The 16706-nt window shown below is 44.6% G+C and overlaps 1 protein-coding gene across 5 annotated transcripts in view; it reads right to left on the bottom strand.

The window, feature by feature from the left end:
• Positions 1-515: 515 nt before the first annotated feature.
• The window catches only part of LOC137518138 (ATP-dependent translocase ABCB1-like), a 100984-nt gene continuing 84793 nt past the window's right edge, over positions 516-16706 (bottom strand). For 3 of the 5 annotated variants that reach the window (XM_068235524.1, XM_068235520.1, XM_068235523.1), the window contains 5 exons: positions 16134-16290; positions 14344-14541; positions 9130-9336; positions 5388-5534; positions 1178-2237 (listed from right to left, as the gene is read on the bottom strand). In XM_068235524.1, coding sequence (XP_068091625.1) covers positions 2037-2237; positions 5388-5534; positions 9130-9336; positions 14344-14541; positions 16134-16290 — 910 coding nt within the window. In that variant the 3' untranslated portion in view covers positions 1178-2036. Of the gene's footprint in view, positions 600-1177; positions 2238-5387; positions 5535-5631; positions 5718-9129; positions 9337-14343; positions 14542-16133; positions 16291-16706 lie in introns of those variants that run through there. The other 2 variants (XM_068235519.1, XM_068235521.1) reach the window with 2 other exon arrangements.

Genomic DNA, 16706 nt, shown 5'->3' with positions numbered 1-16706 from the left:
GGGATTTCTTCCCCGCGTGTTTACATTTTGCCGGCGAGCCGCGATCGGCGGCTCTCCGGCTGTTCATGGAGACACCCTCCGTGAACTGACATGGAAAGGTCGCTCGATCAAGCGGCCGTTGCCATGGTAAACCACTTAAGACCTGCCGACGCCTATGGGCGTTAGCTGGTGATTAAGTAGATGTGCCCCTGACTAAAGGGAGAGCTAATTGGTGGACTACTGAGACCTAGGTGAGTAACCGCTCATTTACACTCTGCTCAGGACTCTGCATAAAAAAGGAGGGAGAGGGGCACTCAGAGGGGGGGGGGGGGGGGGGGAGTGAGCCGCCTTTCCATCATCAGCCGCCTGTAGGCACGTGCCTACAGTGCCTTATGGTAAATCCGGCCCTGTATAACATGGCAGCCTCCATATTCCCCACACTTCAGGGGTCCTTTAAGAGTGTCTATGGATAAGAACTCTAATGAAAAGCAGATCTACCAGTATCTCAACTTTACTCTTGACGTTCAACAGTTCAGGAATACACGAACCTACACAAATGTCCTTAATAAGAACAGACAATCAACGTTTTGTCTTCTGTCTTGTGCCATTATAAAGGAAACCTACAGGAGACCACAAAACGATTGTTAGTGATTGGTCAGAGATATTTGTACGTGATAGAAAAATATGTGGATATGTCCTTCACTACAATGGTTTCCAACAATAAAATCACTTAAAGAGAATCTGTACTCTAATATTCTTACACTAAAAAGCATACCATTCTATGCCTTATTTTCTCCTATGCCCCTCTGTGCTGTTTCTGCCACTCTCTGCTGCAATCCTGGCTTGTAATTAACAGTTTTAGGCAGTGTTTACAAACAAACTAACCAGCTTGTGATAGGCTCACATAAACAGAGTGTGTGAGTCATACAGAGCCTGCAGGGGGCCTGCAGAGGGTGTGTATTGCTTCTATCCAATCACAAGCAGCCCTGCACATTCCACACATTCAAGCCTTAGCCCGACAGACACGACAGAGGAAAGGAGATAAGATTTATTACAGAGACAGTGCAATTAGGAAAGGCTGCAGTAAGCCAGAGCACATTAGAACAGGCATAGGAACTTATAGGATAGAAGAACTAAGGCTGAAAAATTTGTTACAGAGTCTCTTTAATATTTCAATTCAAAGTGACACTATTAATAATAATGGGAATCCAGGTAGCTGCAAATATGCAAGTATGTGGAATTTTTGTTTACTGAGCGTTCCAAAGGCAGTAGAAAGTATACCTGGTCTAACAGAATTCTCTAAGAGGAGAATTCCACACAGCTAAACAGCCTAGGCTACGCATCATTGGAAAGGCAGGACTATATTCCAAAATACAGCAACATATAGATAGTGGGCATCCTGAATAATTTACTGCATTCTTCTATATGTCACTAGAGTGCCTCTTTAAGTTTAGCACACATTTAAATTAACTTGCCATAGTAATATGCATTCAGTTTGATTAACCCATTTGCAACTTCAACAGAGTTATCTGGTTTGAGATAAGCACACTGCTTTTGGCCTCAGTCAGCAGAACTCGTTGTGCTGTTAATTCTTGGAATGCTTTGATCTCTCTCTACTGAGCAGAAAATATAGAAACTGGAAGCAGAAGTCCTCTGTTATTGTCTCACACTGCCCCCTAGTGACAAGTGGCCGTAAATAAACATTACAGCAGTACTAATTAGAAGCCGGGAAATGTAATAAATAAGAAATAAAAAAAAATGTGCTAAAAAAAATTGGCCTCGAGCACTTGCAAGCCTATAAATTGGCTGCTAAATGTTAATACAGGTGATCAAATCAATTCTGCACATTGTCTCATTGAATGTGCTGTGTTCCTGCGCTTTCTCATTCTTAAACGATTCTTTCTTAAGTGCACGTTGTCGTCTTAACCGATTTCGACTGCCGCTTCCTGTGTTCCAGTTTCCTCTCCTGGTTATAAAGCCTGAACAGCGATATCTCAAGGAAGAATAGCTTACTTCCTCATATTATCAGACGGGGTGACCTCTGGCCTGGTCTTCTCTCATGTGGGCCCGAGCTGTATAGAGACCAGGGAGTGGTAGAAGCCCTTGAGCTGCAGCAGCTGTTGATGCGTCCCTTGTTCCACCACCTTTCCATTCTGGATGACGGCGATTTTGTCCGCGTTCTGAATGGTGGAGAGGCGATGGGCGATCACTATACATGTGCGGCCCTCCCGAGCTCTATCCAGGGCTTCCTGGACCACCTAGAAGGAGAAAAGTAGAATACATTGTAGGCAGTAATGCATCAGGTTCATCAGGGCTGGTGGGGTAGTGGTTAGTATTTTTGCCTGGCAGCACTGGGTCCCCGGTTAGAATCCCAGCCAGGTCACTATCTGCACGGAGTTTGTATGTTCTCCCCGTGTCTGTGTGGGTTTCCTCTTGGCAATCTGATTTCCTCCCACATTCCAAAAACATACTGATAAATTCATTGGCATTCCCCTAATTTGGCCCTAGACTATGATACATGCACTACACGATATATACATACACATACATAAGACTATGGTAGGGATTAGATTGTGAGCCCCTCCGAGGGACTTAATTCCAATATTTTTAGGTCCCAAAGATAATCTAATGCAGATAACTGGGGGGAGGGGCCTTATCTCAAATTTTACTCTGCAGGATCCCCCAGCATCCCTCTTCAAAGGTAAGTATCTGTTGTTGTTTTTTCCTTCTTTTTTTTTTTTTTTGCATCCATAGGCAAACGCACAGGGGGGGGGGGGGGGGGGGCAGGATTACAGCTGCCCAGAATCCCCCTCTCAGACCAGCGGCCTTGCCGTGTCTGGACAGGTACAAGATGAGACACCAGAATATCTGCAGATATCCTGCAGCTCACAGCACTGCCCCCTTTCTTTCCCTGCTACAGTTGACTTTGGATGGAGCAGCAGTCTGTGTACAGAGCAAGGAGCAGCAGTGTGTGTACAGAGCATGGAGCAGCAGCGTGTGTACAGAGCAAGGAGCAGCAGTGTGTGTACAGAGCATGGAGCAGCAACGTGTGTACAGAGCAAGGAGCAGCAGTGTTTGTACAGAGCATGGAGCAGCAGTGTGTGTACAGAGCATGGAGCAGCAGCGTGTGTACAGAGCAAGGAGCAGCAGTGTGTGTACAGAGCATGGAGCAGCAGCGTGTGTACAGAGCAAGGAGCAGCAGTGTGTGTACAGAGCATGGAGCAGCAGCGTGTGTACAGAGCAAGGAGCAGCAGTGTGTGTACAGAGCATGGAGCAGCAACGTGTGTACAGAGCAAGGAGCAGCAGTGTTTGTACAGAGCATGGAGCAGCAGTGTGTGTACAGAGCATGGAGCAGCAGCATGTGTACAGAGCATGGAACAGCAGCGTGTGTACAGAGCATGGAGCAGCAGCCTGTGTACAGAGCATGAAGCAGCAGCGTGTGTACAGAGCATGGAGCAGCAGCCTGTGTACAGAGCATGAAGCAGCAGCGTGTGTACAGAGCATGGAGCAGCAGCGTGTGTACAGAGCATAGAGCAGCAGCGTGTGTACAGAGCATGGAGCAGCAGCGTGTGTACAGAGCAAGAAGCAGCAGTGTGTGTGCAGAGCATGAAGCAGCAGTGTGTGTACAGAGCATGGAGCAGCAGCCTGTGTACAGAGCATGAAGCAGCAGCCTGTGTACAGAGCATGAAGCAGCAGCGTGTGTACAGAGCATGGAGCAGCAGCGTGTGTACAGTGCATAGAGCAGCAGCGTGTGTACAGAGCATGGAGCAGCAGCATGTGTACAGAGCAAGGAGCAGCAGTGTGTGTACAGAGCATGAAGCAGCAGTGTGTGTACAGAGCATGGAGCAGCAGCCTGTGTACAGAGCATGAAGCAGCAGCGTGTGTACAGAGCATGGAGCAGCAGCCTGTGTACAGAGCATGGAGCAGCAGCCTGTGTACAGAGCATGGAGCAGCAGCGTGTGTACAGAGCATGGAGCAGCAGCGTGTGTACAGAGCAAGGAGCAGCAGTGTGTGTACAGAGCATGAAGCAGCAGCGTGTGTACAGAGCATGGAGCAGCAGCCTGTGTACAGAGCATGAAGCAGCAGCGTGTGTACAGAGCATGGAGCAGCAGTGTGTGTACAGAGCATAGAGCAGCAGTGTGTGTACAGAGCATGGAGCAGCAGCGTGTGTACAGAGCATGGAGCAGCAGCGTGTGTACAGTGCATGGAGCAGCAGCGTGTGTACAGTGCATGGAGCAGCTCTGGGGAACTTAACAGAGTCAGGTATGAGCACAGCCCTGTGCCCTGCTGTGTTAATGCTTCACTTTCCCCTTCATTTTTGGCTGTCCTCATTATTATCGGTATCTAAAGTTCTCCTGATCTATCCCATTGTCGATCGGGAGCAGATAGGACAGTTAGAAAATAATTGTCAGATCCTGTCAGTCGGATGGGAAATTGCATTATGTGTACTCAGCATAATGTCCTACCATATTATTATACTGTATTTGTGTGGCGGAGGGAGATCTTTGAGGAATCCCCCCATGGAAATCCTGGGTTTGCCCCAGGGGGTACATTTTAACCACATCAGCCTATGTAGATAGGCACAGCTTAAGTCTAACTGGACGCCTATACGTGGCTAAGCAATAAAATGCAATGGCAGCTTTCAGAATTTGTAATTTGTAGACTGACATTATTACTTGTGTACACAAGCAAATATGATAACTATATGGGTAATAAAAAGTAGGAAAACACATCTTTATCGAATGTTCTGTGAGAGTTTTATCCCACTCTACGTAACAGCACTTTTCTAGTGAATTGGCTGTTTGCTTTCTTTATAAATAGGCCGCTAAGTCTTTCTCTATAGCTTAGCTCGGTTAGTTTGGTTTCTGACCCTTTTCGTAGAAGGATCCGTATGCTAATGAGATTTTTCCATTTGGCGCTGTAATTGGCCTGAGGAAGCGGGTTTAGGCCTGTGAAACGCGTTGCCGGTGCTTAATAATAAAAATCTTTTGTTGTTACAAAGATTTTGTTATTTGAGGTAAGCTACCTCCCTTTCTTTCCTTTTTATTTGTTTTGGAAGAATTTTATACACACCAGGGCGCCTCTTTCACCCATATCATACTTTGCCAAGTCCAGACAAAGGATTCACACTACAGATGGGATGGTTAAAAGTCCAAAACAGTATTTCATCTTGGCACAGTACAGGTAAGGCGTAGCGGGCAAATAATGAGCCCTTACACATAGCCAGCCAACCTAGGCAGGTGCTTGGGGCCAAGTGGGTGTAAATAGGGCCCGCCTACCACTTTCTTTGACCACTCTACACTTCAGCTTACCAAAATGACCACAAGCGGGGCCCACATATTCTATCCTGCCTAGGGCCCCATTATATCTTAACCCATCTCTGGGCAGCTATGCTGATTTGGGTTTACCTTTTCACTCTCTGTGTCCAGCGCGGACGTGGCCTCGTCCAGTAAGAGAATCTTGGGCCTTCGGATGAGCGCACGTGCGATGGCGATCCTCTGCTTCTGACCTCCGGACAGCTGGGTGCCCTTATCTCCGACACACGTCTTGTATTTCTGCCACAGTGAAGAGATATAGCAGTCAGGAATTAGATCAGATTGGCAGTAAAAAATGGGATGCCAGTAATGCCTGGTACACACCATACAATTTTCTGTTAGGTTTTTCTGTTAGATTTTCTGTTAGATTATTTTCTGTAGAGACTGGTCATTATCTCTGGTGCATTGTCTTCTGGTTATCTCCTGTTGAGTAGAACAATGCTTAATTGCTAGGCAGATAGATTGTTAGATAGATCATTTCCAACATCTGGCAGGTAAATCTAAAGGCGCGTACACACACTGTATTTTTACAAACGACGGGTTCATCAGACCCTCCCGCGGGGCAGAGGTTCTGCCGACAGTAGGACATGAGTTCAGGCTGTCGGCAGACTGATAAGGCTTGTACTCGCGTGCTACTGTCAGCAGTATATATATATATATATATATATATATATATATATATATATATATATATATATATATATATATAAATATAATTATTATTAATATTATTATTATTTTTTTTAACTTCAAGGGAACCTAAACTGAGAAGGATGTGGATTTTTCCCTTTAAAATAATACTAATTGCCTGACTCTCCTGCTGATCCTGTGACTCTGAGGCCCAGTGCACACCAAAACCGCTAGCAGATCCACAAAACGCAAGCGGTTTTTGGTGCGGATTTCAGAGGTTTGGCCCAGTGCACACCGAGCGGATTTGGATGCGATCCGCCGGCCGCATCCGCCTGTAAATCTGCTTGGCTAATGTATTTCAATAGGCTGGTGAAAACCGGCGGTTTGAGGTTTTTAGCAAACCGCAAACGTGCAGCAGGAGGCACGTTTGTGGTTTGCTACAAACCTCAAATACATTAGCCAACTGGATTTACAGACAACCGCAGATTCTCCAGTCCAGCTCGGAAGATTTAGTACCCGCCCTATAAGACGGCCCCGCTGTCACTTCTCTCTTACTTCTCTTCTCCAATAACAGATTCAGGATAGGCACACCTTGCCGTGAATAGTTGGGTGCTCAACCTTGATGTAGAAGCAACATCAGTTCAGTACAAACAATCCAAGGTCGGTCGGCACACCAATTCAAGTTTCCAAGCACATTTATTGAATGCACAGCATGACAATTGTTTCGGGGCCACGGAGGCTCCCCTTTATCAGATAGGTGCAGACATATCAGTGTCAGTGATACAAAATACAAGCACTTTTATATATAGACCAACAGTGAACAATCACCAGGCATCACAAAAGAAAAGAACCTCCCCCTTAATTACCATGCGTAATCTCATCAATCCAAGACAATGCATAACTGTCACAATAAGATTCACAATCTTTACCCCATAACTGACCTGCGTGATCAGTATCTCCAGATCTAAATGTACATCTGTCCCATTGTGTCCAAAATCCTCAGCTGATCATGGTGTGGATGTTGCAGACTGCATAATAACAGTCTGCAACTATGAAATCCGCGCTGCTCGCCGCCCATAGGGCAAATCAGCCGTTAGGCTGATCGTACGGTTCCCGGAAGTGTCCATGGCAACCCGGGGGACTGCCATGGGCAGCTCGGCAGCTCCGGCCTATGCAAATTTGTTTGTGGGATACTTAGAGGAGGACAGAGTTTACAATTCGCCGTTATATCGCAGACACGTCGTCTTTTGGACTAGATTCATAGACGATGCCTGGTGATTGTTCACTGTTGGTCTATATATAAAAGTGCTTGTATTTTGTATCACTGACACTGATATGTCTGCACCTATCTGATAAAGGGGAGCCTCCGTGGCCCCGAAACAATTGTCATGCTGTGCATTCAATAAATGTGCTTGGTTAATTCTCTTGTCCGTCATAAGTAGCTACAGGTGGCCTTTAGTATTAGGTAGCCAGAGGTACCCTCAGCATTAAGTAGCTAGATCTGGTCAGTGGAATGCCGAGACCTAGGTGAGTAACATTTCATAAATGAGTGAGTAAATACACTCCGCTCGGGACTCTGTATTAGGCTCCCTGCACACTGCATGCGATTCCGATTCCTATTTTCACCTCCGATTTCGGCTTTTAATCGTTACTACATGCTGCGTTTTTTCCTCCGTTTTTTCTGTTGATTGCAATCAGGGGAAATCGGAATTGCAAATCAGAATTGGAAACGGAATCGGAATCGCAAAACAAATTTGCAGTGTGCAGGGAGCCTAAGGAAGGAGGGAGGGACTAGGGGAGGGGAGTGAGCCACCTTTCCATCATCAGGCGCCTGTAGGCACATGCCTACAGTGCCTTATAGTAAATTTGGCTCTGACTACATGCGATGATTTGCGATTTTGATGCAATTCCGATTCACGATTTTAAATTGGCACTGCATGCTGCAGTTTTTTTGAATTTGTCTTCTTGTTTTGATAGCATCCAGGGAAAATCAGAATCGCAAATTGGATTTGCAGTGTGCAGGGAGGCTAAGGGATTGATTTACTGAAGCGTGCTAAGTGTAAGCAAGCCAGTGAAAAGCCACTGAGCACGTGCAAACTGGCTTTGCAGCACACGCTAATATGCGCGTAAAGTTTGTGCGCATAAAGTTTTGCGCCTTGCGTGCAAAATCAGCCGCTTTGCGTGCTAAGTAGCGTGATAAGCATACTTTGCATGCGAAGCGGCTGATTTTGCACGCGAAGCGGTGCACACAAAACTAAAATAGCACGCGATCAGTAACAGCTTTGCGTGCAAACTACTTAGCACCCTAGTTTGCACGTGCAAAGCTTATAGACGTGCTAACTGCGTTAGCACGCTTTAGTAAATCAAGCCCTAAGTCTCCATAGACGTTCATTGCTGTTGCAGCCCCTTGTGGCAAAATAGGGAAACACAATGCAGGTTTACCATGCTAGTGTATAAGGGGCCTTAAAGGATAACTGTAGTGAGAAGACTATGGAGGCTGCCATATTTATTTCCTTTTAAACAATACCAATTGCCTGGCAGCCCTGCTGATCTATTTGGCTGCAGTGGTGTCTGAATCACACCAAAAACAAGCATAATCTTAGATCTGACAATATTGTCAGAAATACCCGATCTGCTGCATGCTTGTTCAGGGTCTATGGCTAAAAGTATTAAAGGCAGAAGATCAGCAGGCTGCTGAAAAGGAAATAAGTATGGCAGCCTCGATATAACTCTCGCCTCGGGTTCACGTTAACATTAAATTCAAAAACAGCTATTCAGTTACAACATATTATTTTAAAGGGGAACTGAAGTAAGAGGTATACGGAGGCTGCCATGTTTATTTCCTTTTAAGCAACACCAGTTGCCTGGCAACCCTGCTGATCCTCTGCCTCTAATACTATTAGCCATAGCCCCTGAACAAGCATACAGCAGATCAGGTGTTTCAGACTTTAAAGTCAGATCTGACAAGACTAGTTTTGAGACTTGTTTCTGGTGTTATTCAGATACTACTGCAGAGAAATAGACCAGCAGGGCTGCCAGGCAACTGGTATTGATTAAAAGGAAATAAATATGGCAGCCTCCGTATACCTCTTTCTTCAGTTCCCCTTTAAGTGAACATTGAATTTCACATAAAAAATAGTTCCAGGCTTACATGCTGTCGTGTGTCCTGCCGCTACACAGGTGACAATACACAGCAGATACTCACGTTGGGCAGAGACTCGATGAAGCTCTGGATATTGGCCTCTTTGGCTGCCTTCTCAATCTCCTCCTGTGACATTTTTCTGCTGTTGTCTCCATAGGCGATGTTCTCTGCTATGCTGCAGTCAAACAGGATGGGCTCCTGAGACACGATGCCCAGCTGTGCCCGCAGCCACTGAATGTTCAAACTCTTCAGATCACCACCGTCCACACACTGCCAGAGACACAAAGGAAGGATCGTCACACAGCAACAAACACGTAATATGAGTGCTGTAGATTGAGATGGTCAAAGAGAAGGTATACCAAGCTGATTTGATGCAGATGATTGTAGTTTGAAATCGGACCAATCAGAAGCATCGGCTGCTGCATTTGATTGGTTTATTTCCAAGCTGCATACATTTGCAACTAAAATAAAGCACCACATACAGTATAATTTGAGCAGTTGAAATAGGTGCAAGTTGCACCTTGTTTAAAAGGGCTTCCGCAATCATAGCGAGTGCCAGGTGCTATCTGTAGCTGTGATCCGCATTGTGGGCAGCCCCAGCACGCACGATGATAGCGGGAGCAGCCTTTGAGATTAAGGATGGGGGGTGTTAAGAGGTGTCAAGAGTCAAGAATAGTTGCCCAGGGGTGGAGGGTTAACGTTAGGCACCTACTAGTGGGGACTTAAACCAGTTAGGGCCTAGGCATCACAAGGGCGGGAAGGTTAAGCACCATTAGGGGAGAAGTTGAGGGTTATACACCATGGGGGAGGGGAGGGGGGGGGGTTAGGCACCATTAGGGGAGAAGTTAAGGGTTATGCACCATTAGGGGAGAGAATAAGGGTTATACACCATGGGGGAGGGGAGGGGGAGGGTTAGGCACCATTAGGGGAGAAGTTAAGGGTTATGCACCATTAGGGGAGAGAATAAGGGTTATACACCATGGGGTAGGGGGGGTTAGGGTTAGGCACCATCAGGGGAGAAGTTTAGGGTTAGGCACCATTAGGGGAGAAGTTAAGGGTTATGCACCATTAGGGGAGAGAATAAGGGTTATACACCATGGGGGTGGGGGGGTTAGGGTTAGGCACCATCAGGGGAGAAGTTAAGGGTTAAGCACCAACAGTGGGGGAGGTTAAAGGACACATCCAAGCTTATTAAAAATAAAAAAATCCACTTACCTGGGGCTTCATACAGCCCCTGCCTGCCAATCGGTGCCCACGCCGCAGCTTTGCTCCACGCTGGTGGTCCTGGGTCCCCTCGGCGCAGGATTCCTACTGCGCCTGCGCGAGCAACTCTCAGAGTCGCGCTGACGTCATTTGGACTGTACAGCACAGGCTTAGAACTACTGCGCCTGCGCTGTACAGTCCAGATGACGGCAGCGCGCCAGTGAACCGCACTGGAGCGCAGAGAGAGCCGACGCGGAAGCCGACCAGGCGATGTCGGCTTCACCACCGGAGGGGACCAGAAGCCACCGGAGCTGCGGCGATGGCATGGAACGGATGCTAGGGGCTGGAAGAAGCCCCAGGTAAGTGGATTTTTTATTTTTATTTTGCTTGGACCACTCCTTTAGGGTTCGGCACCCCCATGTATGAGAGTAAGGAGAAGTTAAGTCATAGGTAAATAACTGTAAATATTACCAATTTTTTACTATATGAATGTAGTAGTAATATTGGTAAATTTACTGATATTCTACTTCCGCTATTCTGCGCCCTTTTCAACAGGCGCCTTTTTTAAGTATACGCCTTATCATGTTTAGCAGGTGGCCGTCACCGCTCTGGGGACTTGCAGCTGCTTGCAAGCTTCCTCCAGATAAACAGGCTGAACTGCGGTAAATCTACTGCAGCCTGCTATCCGTGAAAGAGTCCTTACACTTCCCTGAGGCCTTACAATGTAATTATAAAAACTGTGCAGACAATAGTGATGGAGCGAACATCAAATTATTACCACAACAGTTTGCAAACTGGCAGTTCGGGGTGAGCCCCATAGACTTTAATGGACATCTCTGCAGCCACAATTTCTTTAAAAAAGGTGAAAAAGGCTACCAAAACCCGGACAGGAGCATGGCAGAGGAGGAGCAACTGTGAAATAGTTACCAACGCTTTGGTTATAGTTAACGTTTAATGGTTGCCAACTTTACCAATTAATAGCAAAGACCCCATACATGCTAGAAACACCAAATTTGCAGGGCATGCTAAAAAGGACAGTGGGAACAAGGACATTTATTTTCAAAAACACCTTGTAGTTTTTGAGAAAATCAATGTTAGTGGAAAAAAAGTCTATATTTAAATGCGGTAAAATGACAGATAATGTATCAACTTGTATATAAATGTATTTATGTGTTCAAAGTGTGGGAAATCAATGGGTAAGGGGTACTATGTACCCCTATACTAATTTCTCCTGGGGAGGGGGCTGGCATCTGGGGGTCCCCTTCTAAAAGGGGACTCCCAGATGCCACCATGAACCCCCTTCCTCTGGGTGTCCTTGGCCCCCACTTATTACCGGGGCACCGGAGGTGGGGAAGAGCCCCTTGTCCATGGATTGGACAAGGGCTCTGGGGGAGAGGGGGAGGCTCGGCCACCCCTCTCCTCCAGAGGTCCCATACACCATGTGGGCTCGTATAGCTCAGGGTTTCTGTTTTTTGTTTTTTTTTTTGTTAATTTCCTACACTCTAAACCAAAAAATACCAAAAAAAACCAGGTAAAGTTGCCAGGGATCCTTATACAGTCATATTGCAGCTGTATAGTGATCCCTGGCCAAAGTGTTGCCACTTGCACTGGGTTTCCAGGGGGTCCGTATGCGCTGTGTACAGACCCCCTGGAAACCCCATCATGAAATTAATTTCTCTTTCTTTTGATATATGTAAATTTACAATACTGTTTATACCAGGCATGGGCAAACTTGGCCCTCCAGCTGTTAAGGAGCTACAAGTCCCACAATGCATTGCAGGAGTCTTGACAGCCACAGTCATGACTCTTAAAGGCAAATGCAATGTGGGACTTGTAGTTCCGTAGCAGCTGGAGGGCCGAGTTTGCCCATGACTGGTTTATACATTAGCTGTCATTTACCGCATTTAAATATATACTTTTTTCCTATCATAACTTTAAAATCGATTTTCTCCAAAACTATAAGGTCTTTTTGAAAAAAAAATGCCCTCTTGTTCCTACTGTCCTCCTTAACATACTCTTTTGTTTGGTGTTTCTACCACGTACAGCGGCTTTGCTATTAACCACTAAAGTCGGGGACCATTGACTTTAATGTTAAATTCAAACGCACATTTCTGCCAAAAAAAATTTGCATTAAAGGATACCCGAGGTGACATGTGACATGATGAGATAGACATGTGTATCTACAGTGCCAAGCACACAAATAACTAGGCTGTCTTCCTTTTTCCTTTCTCTGCCTGAAAGAGTTAAATATCAGGTATGTAAGTGGCTGACTCAGTCCTGTTTTCTGCATGAAAAACTTAAAATTAGGTATGCACTTTCCTGTCAGTAAGTGGCTTCTGAGAGCAGGAAAGAGATAAAAAGGGTCAATAATTCATAGATTTGAGCTCTGACTTACTTCAGTGATGGTGTCATCGAGCAGTGATGTTGAAACAGTAAAAACATAAAAACTAGATTTAAATATAAAATAAAACTGTGGGATATCTAAAAAAGTCATTTTTAGGGGACTGACGATAAGTACAATTGTTTTTCTCATAAGTATATTTTCACCTTGGATGTCCTTTAACTACTTTGGCCTCCTGGACGTAGTAGCTAAGCCCTGGAGGCCATGTGCGCGTCTGCGCGCTCCCGCGGCCGATCACGCGCGTGCACGCGCGCCCCCGGCCGCGGTTCGTTAGCCTGGCAATCAGTGAATCGGGCTATGGTGCCCGATCACTGATTGCTCTCCCCCGCTAAAAAAGCGACAGCTTCTCTCGGAAGCTGTTCTTTTTTATGGCTGTAACGTCCCCCATACGTCACTCTAAGCGTGTGTTACGCTTAGAGTGACGTCATGTAAACAAACTCATGGCCGCCATCTTGTGGCCAAAAAGTAAAACTACAACTACAAGTGAAAAAAATAAAACTCAAGACACATTTACATTATAAAACTATGGCTTACATCCCACCCTCCCAAAAATACCCAAATAAAATGTTTAATACAAAAAAAAACAAAAAAAACATTACAATAAAAAAAACATGTAAATATTTACCTAAGGGTCTAAACTTTTTAAATATCAATGTAAAGATGAAATATTTCTATTTTTTTTTTTATTTTAAACTTGAAAATAGTAATAGATGCAAAACGGAAAAATGCACCTTTATTTCCAAATAAAATATTGTCGCCATACATTGTGATAGGGACATAATTTTAACGGTGTAATAACCGGGACATATGGGCAAATACAATACGTGGGTTTTAATTATGGAGGCATGTATTATTTTACAACTATAATGGCTGAAAACTAAGAAATAATGTTTTTCAGTTTTTTCTTATTCTTCCTGTTAAAATGCATTTACAGTAAAGTGGCTCTTAGCAAAATGTACCCCCCAAAGAAAGCCTAATTGGTGGCGGAAAAAACAAGATATAGATCAGTTCATTGTGATAAGTAGTGATAAAGTTATAGGCTAATGAATGGGAGGTGAAAATTGCTCGGATGCATAAAGTGAAAACGACTGAAGGCTGAAGTGGTTAAATGCGATGGGAGAACAGCCCAAGTTTGCCGGAAACTGTCCGAGCCATCTCTAGCAGACAATAGCATGTCTGGGAGGGGGAACTATTACTGTAAAATAAATGGAGGTTTCAAGTTCTTTGTCCTACCCATAACAAGTGTAGCCACAAAAACACCAGGGCCCATATGCAATTCACTTTTTCACCTGAGTTTTCTCCTGGGTGATATTTTCACAACTAAAATGCATTTTAAATTACCAGCAAGCAAGAACATACTAAAAGTAAATTTGATAGTACTTTTTCAACCACTTTTTGGTACTTTTTCACCTGTAAAATGCAGAAAAGTTATTTTAAATACAAGATGAAAAAAATATCTCCTAGGAGAAAGCTTAGGAGAGAAAGTGAATTGCATATGGGTCCTGATCTGAAGTATAGTGCCCTGTATGGGAGGAAAGGAAGGTTAGTAGTTGTGGCCCCCTTACGGCATTAACCCCCCCCCCCCCCCCCCCCCCCCGGGGATCTCAGGGGCTGCTCCCTTCTAGTTACACCCCTGCTTGAGAATTCTGCATGTAAATAGTGAATCGTGTTACCACTTGTCCGCTCTGTGGGTCGTAGAATCTCTCCAGCAGTTGGACGGCGGTGCTTTTCCCGCAGCCGCTGCTGCCCACCAGCGCCAGAGTTTCGCCTTTCCCCACCGTGAGGTCCAGACCTTGAAGCACCGACACATCCGGCCTGGTCGGGTAGCTAAAGAACGTTTCTCTGAATGTGATGCTCCCATTGCACTGGGCCTGCAATACAGAGAGGGAAAATGTTACAAAACATTTGGCAAGCAACCAGAGATGGATTAGGATACAATGGGAAACTATGGAAGGTAGTAGCTTTGGCTCCCCCTTGTGGTCCTTTTAGTCATTTGAAATGGGAGAGGGATCAGAAAAAGTGTGAAGATGCGGTGAAGAGTCTTGCAAATGCTAATCTGTGTGAAATGTTCTCTGCTTGGCTATACCTTGTACAAGAAAAATAAACTTTTTAAAATGTAACCTTAGTGGCAGCCATCCTGAAAACTAATCAGAAGCTAGAAATCCAGGGCCTTAAAGAGACACTGAAGCGAAAAAAATATAGGAATTAGATTGTGAGCTCCTTTGAGGGACAGTTAGTGACAAGACAATATATATATATACACTGTACAGTGCTGCGTAATATGTCGGCGCTATATAAATACTAAATAATAATAATAATATGATATAATGAATTGGTTGTGTACTATGAATAATTACTAGAAGATTAGCAGCAAAGAAAATATTCTCATATTTTTATTTTCAGGTATATAGTGTTTTTTCTAACATTGCATCATTCTATAATATGTGCAGATTACACAACACTCAGCATTCAAAATGATTCTTTCAGAGCAGTCTGAACTAATGACCTCTCCTCTGCCAGAGGAAAAGTAAACAGTTCAATAACAGTTGAGATAATAAAAGTCAGAAAACAGCCCTCTCCACGACTTTGAAAGTCGTAGAGCTTAATGGCTTTTTTGTATAGAGATAATAACTGGAGTTTCTTAACTCTTCCTGTACTGGAAACAGTTAGACTGATGTATCTGATCTTAATGTTTTATTTCTTAGCTGTACTACACATACAAATCATAATATCATAGTTTTTTTTCCGCTTCAGTGTCTCTTTAAGGCCTCTTTCACAGAGAGATGTTAAAGTCGCACATTAGACAATGTTTCAACGCAGACTATCGCACAGCAATACTAGTCTGTGCGACATTCACAGTGCACACGTTGCGTTTGTGTGTAACGTGTAGCGTTATTGGAAAGTGCTGCATGCTGTGTGTTATACATGTTATTAGCTGCGTTGGACTGTTTGCACATGCTCAGTAATGACTTGGAAGCATACTTTTCATTGCCTGTATGCTCTACTGTATGCAACGATAACGGAGCATTAAGTTGCGTTGCAACTTTGAGGCGTTGCGTTGTAATTTGCGTTGACTTTAACGTCGCATCAAAACGCCACGTCCTACTGTGAAAGAGGCCTAAAGCAAACCTGATGCAAAAATAAACTTATGAGATAATGAATTGTATGTGTAGTACAGCTAAGAAATAGAACATTAGTAGTAAAGAAAAGAGTCTCATATTGTTTTCCAGTACAGAAAGAATAAAAAAAACTTCAGTTGTTATCCATGTAAAAGAGCTTCTCTGAGATCTTTGACTGACTGGTCCGCACTTAAACAGCCAAGAGACAGTGACTGACAGCTTGAGATAAGGTTTTACTGCAGGGAAGTTCAAATGGTCATTATTTCTGCTTTGTTTTATAGCTTAAAACACAGAACGTGCAACTGTGACTAATTCATGCAAAATAGCTGACCCCTTGTACTTACAGGCTTGTGTCCAGCGGTGCTGTAGCTGTCTATGATTGGTTCTCTCTCCAACAGGCTGAATATATGAGCCGCCGACACTTTGGCTTTAGCGTAGTCTGGAGCGAAGGAGCTGGTCTGACCCAAAGCCAGGGCCCCGTATATAATAGCAGCAAACACCCTGCAATACAGATCACATGAGCCTTCTGTTCTCCTAAAAAATGCTCTGTTCAGTGTTTTCTACAGTGCACTTAGAGTGGATCCGAGGTGAACTTTTACACATTGCATGATTGTGTTCCTTTCCTATTATTTAGACAAGCCAAATAACATTTATATTGCGCTTTTCTCCTTGCGGACTCAAAGCGCCAGAGCAGAGCAGCAGCCACTAGGGCGCGCTCTATTGGCAGTAGCAGTGTAAGGGAGACTTGCCTTTATAGGGCATTCCTCATGCCAAATACTTTTTGTTTTTGTTTTAATACTCTAATTCCCTATAAACTAAATAAACCACACCCACAGGTTTTCAGAGAGCCTTGGCAGTAGCAAGGGCTCATGGGAGCACAGTCTGGGCAGGAGGAGGAGGAGGTGTTACTAGCCATT

This window comes from Hyperolius riggenbachi, chromosome 5 (genome assembly GCF_040937935.1).
Source record: "Hyperolius riggenbachi isolate aHypRig1 chromosome 5, aHypRig1.pri, whole genome shotgun sequence".
NCBI lineage: Eukaryota > Metazoa > Chordata > Amphibia > Anura > Hyperoliidae > Hyperolius > Hyperolius riggenbachi.
This window is presented reverse-complemented; position numbering and strand designations above follow the sequence as displayed.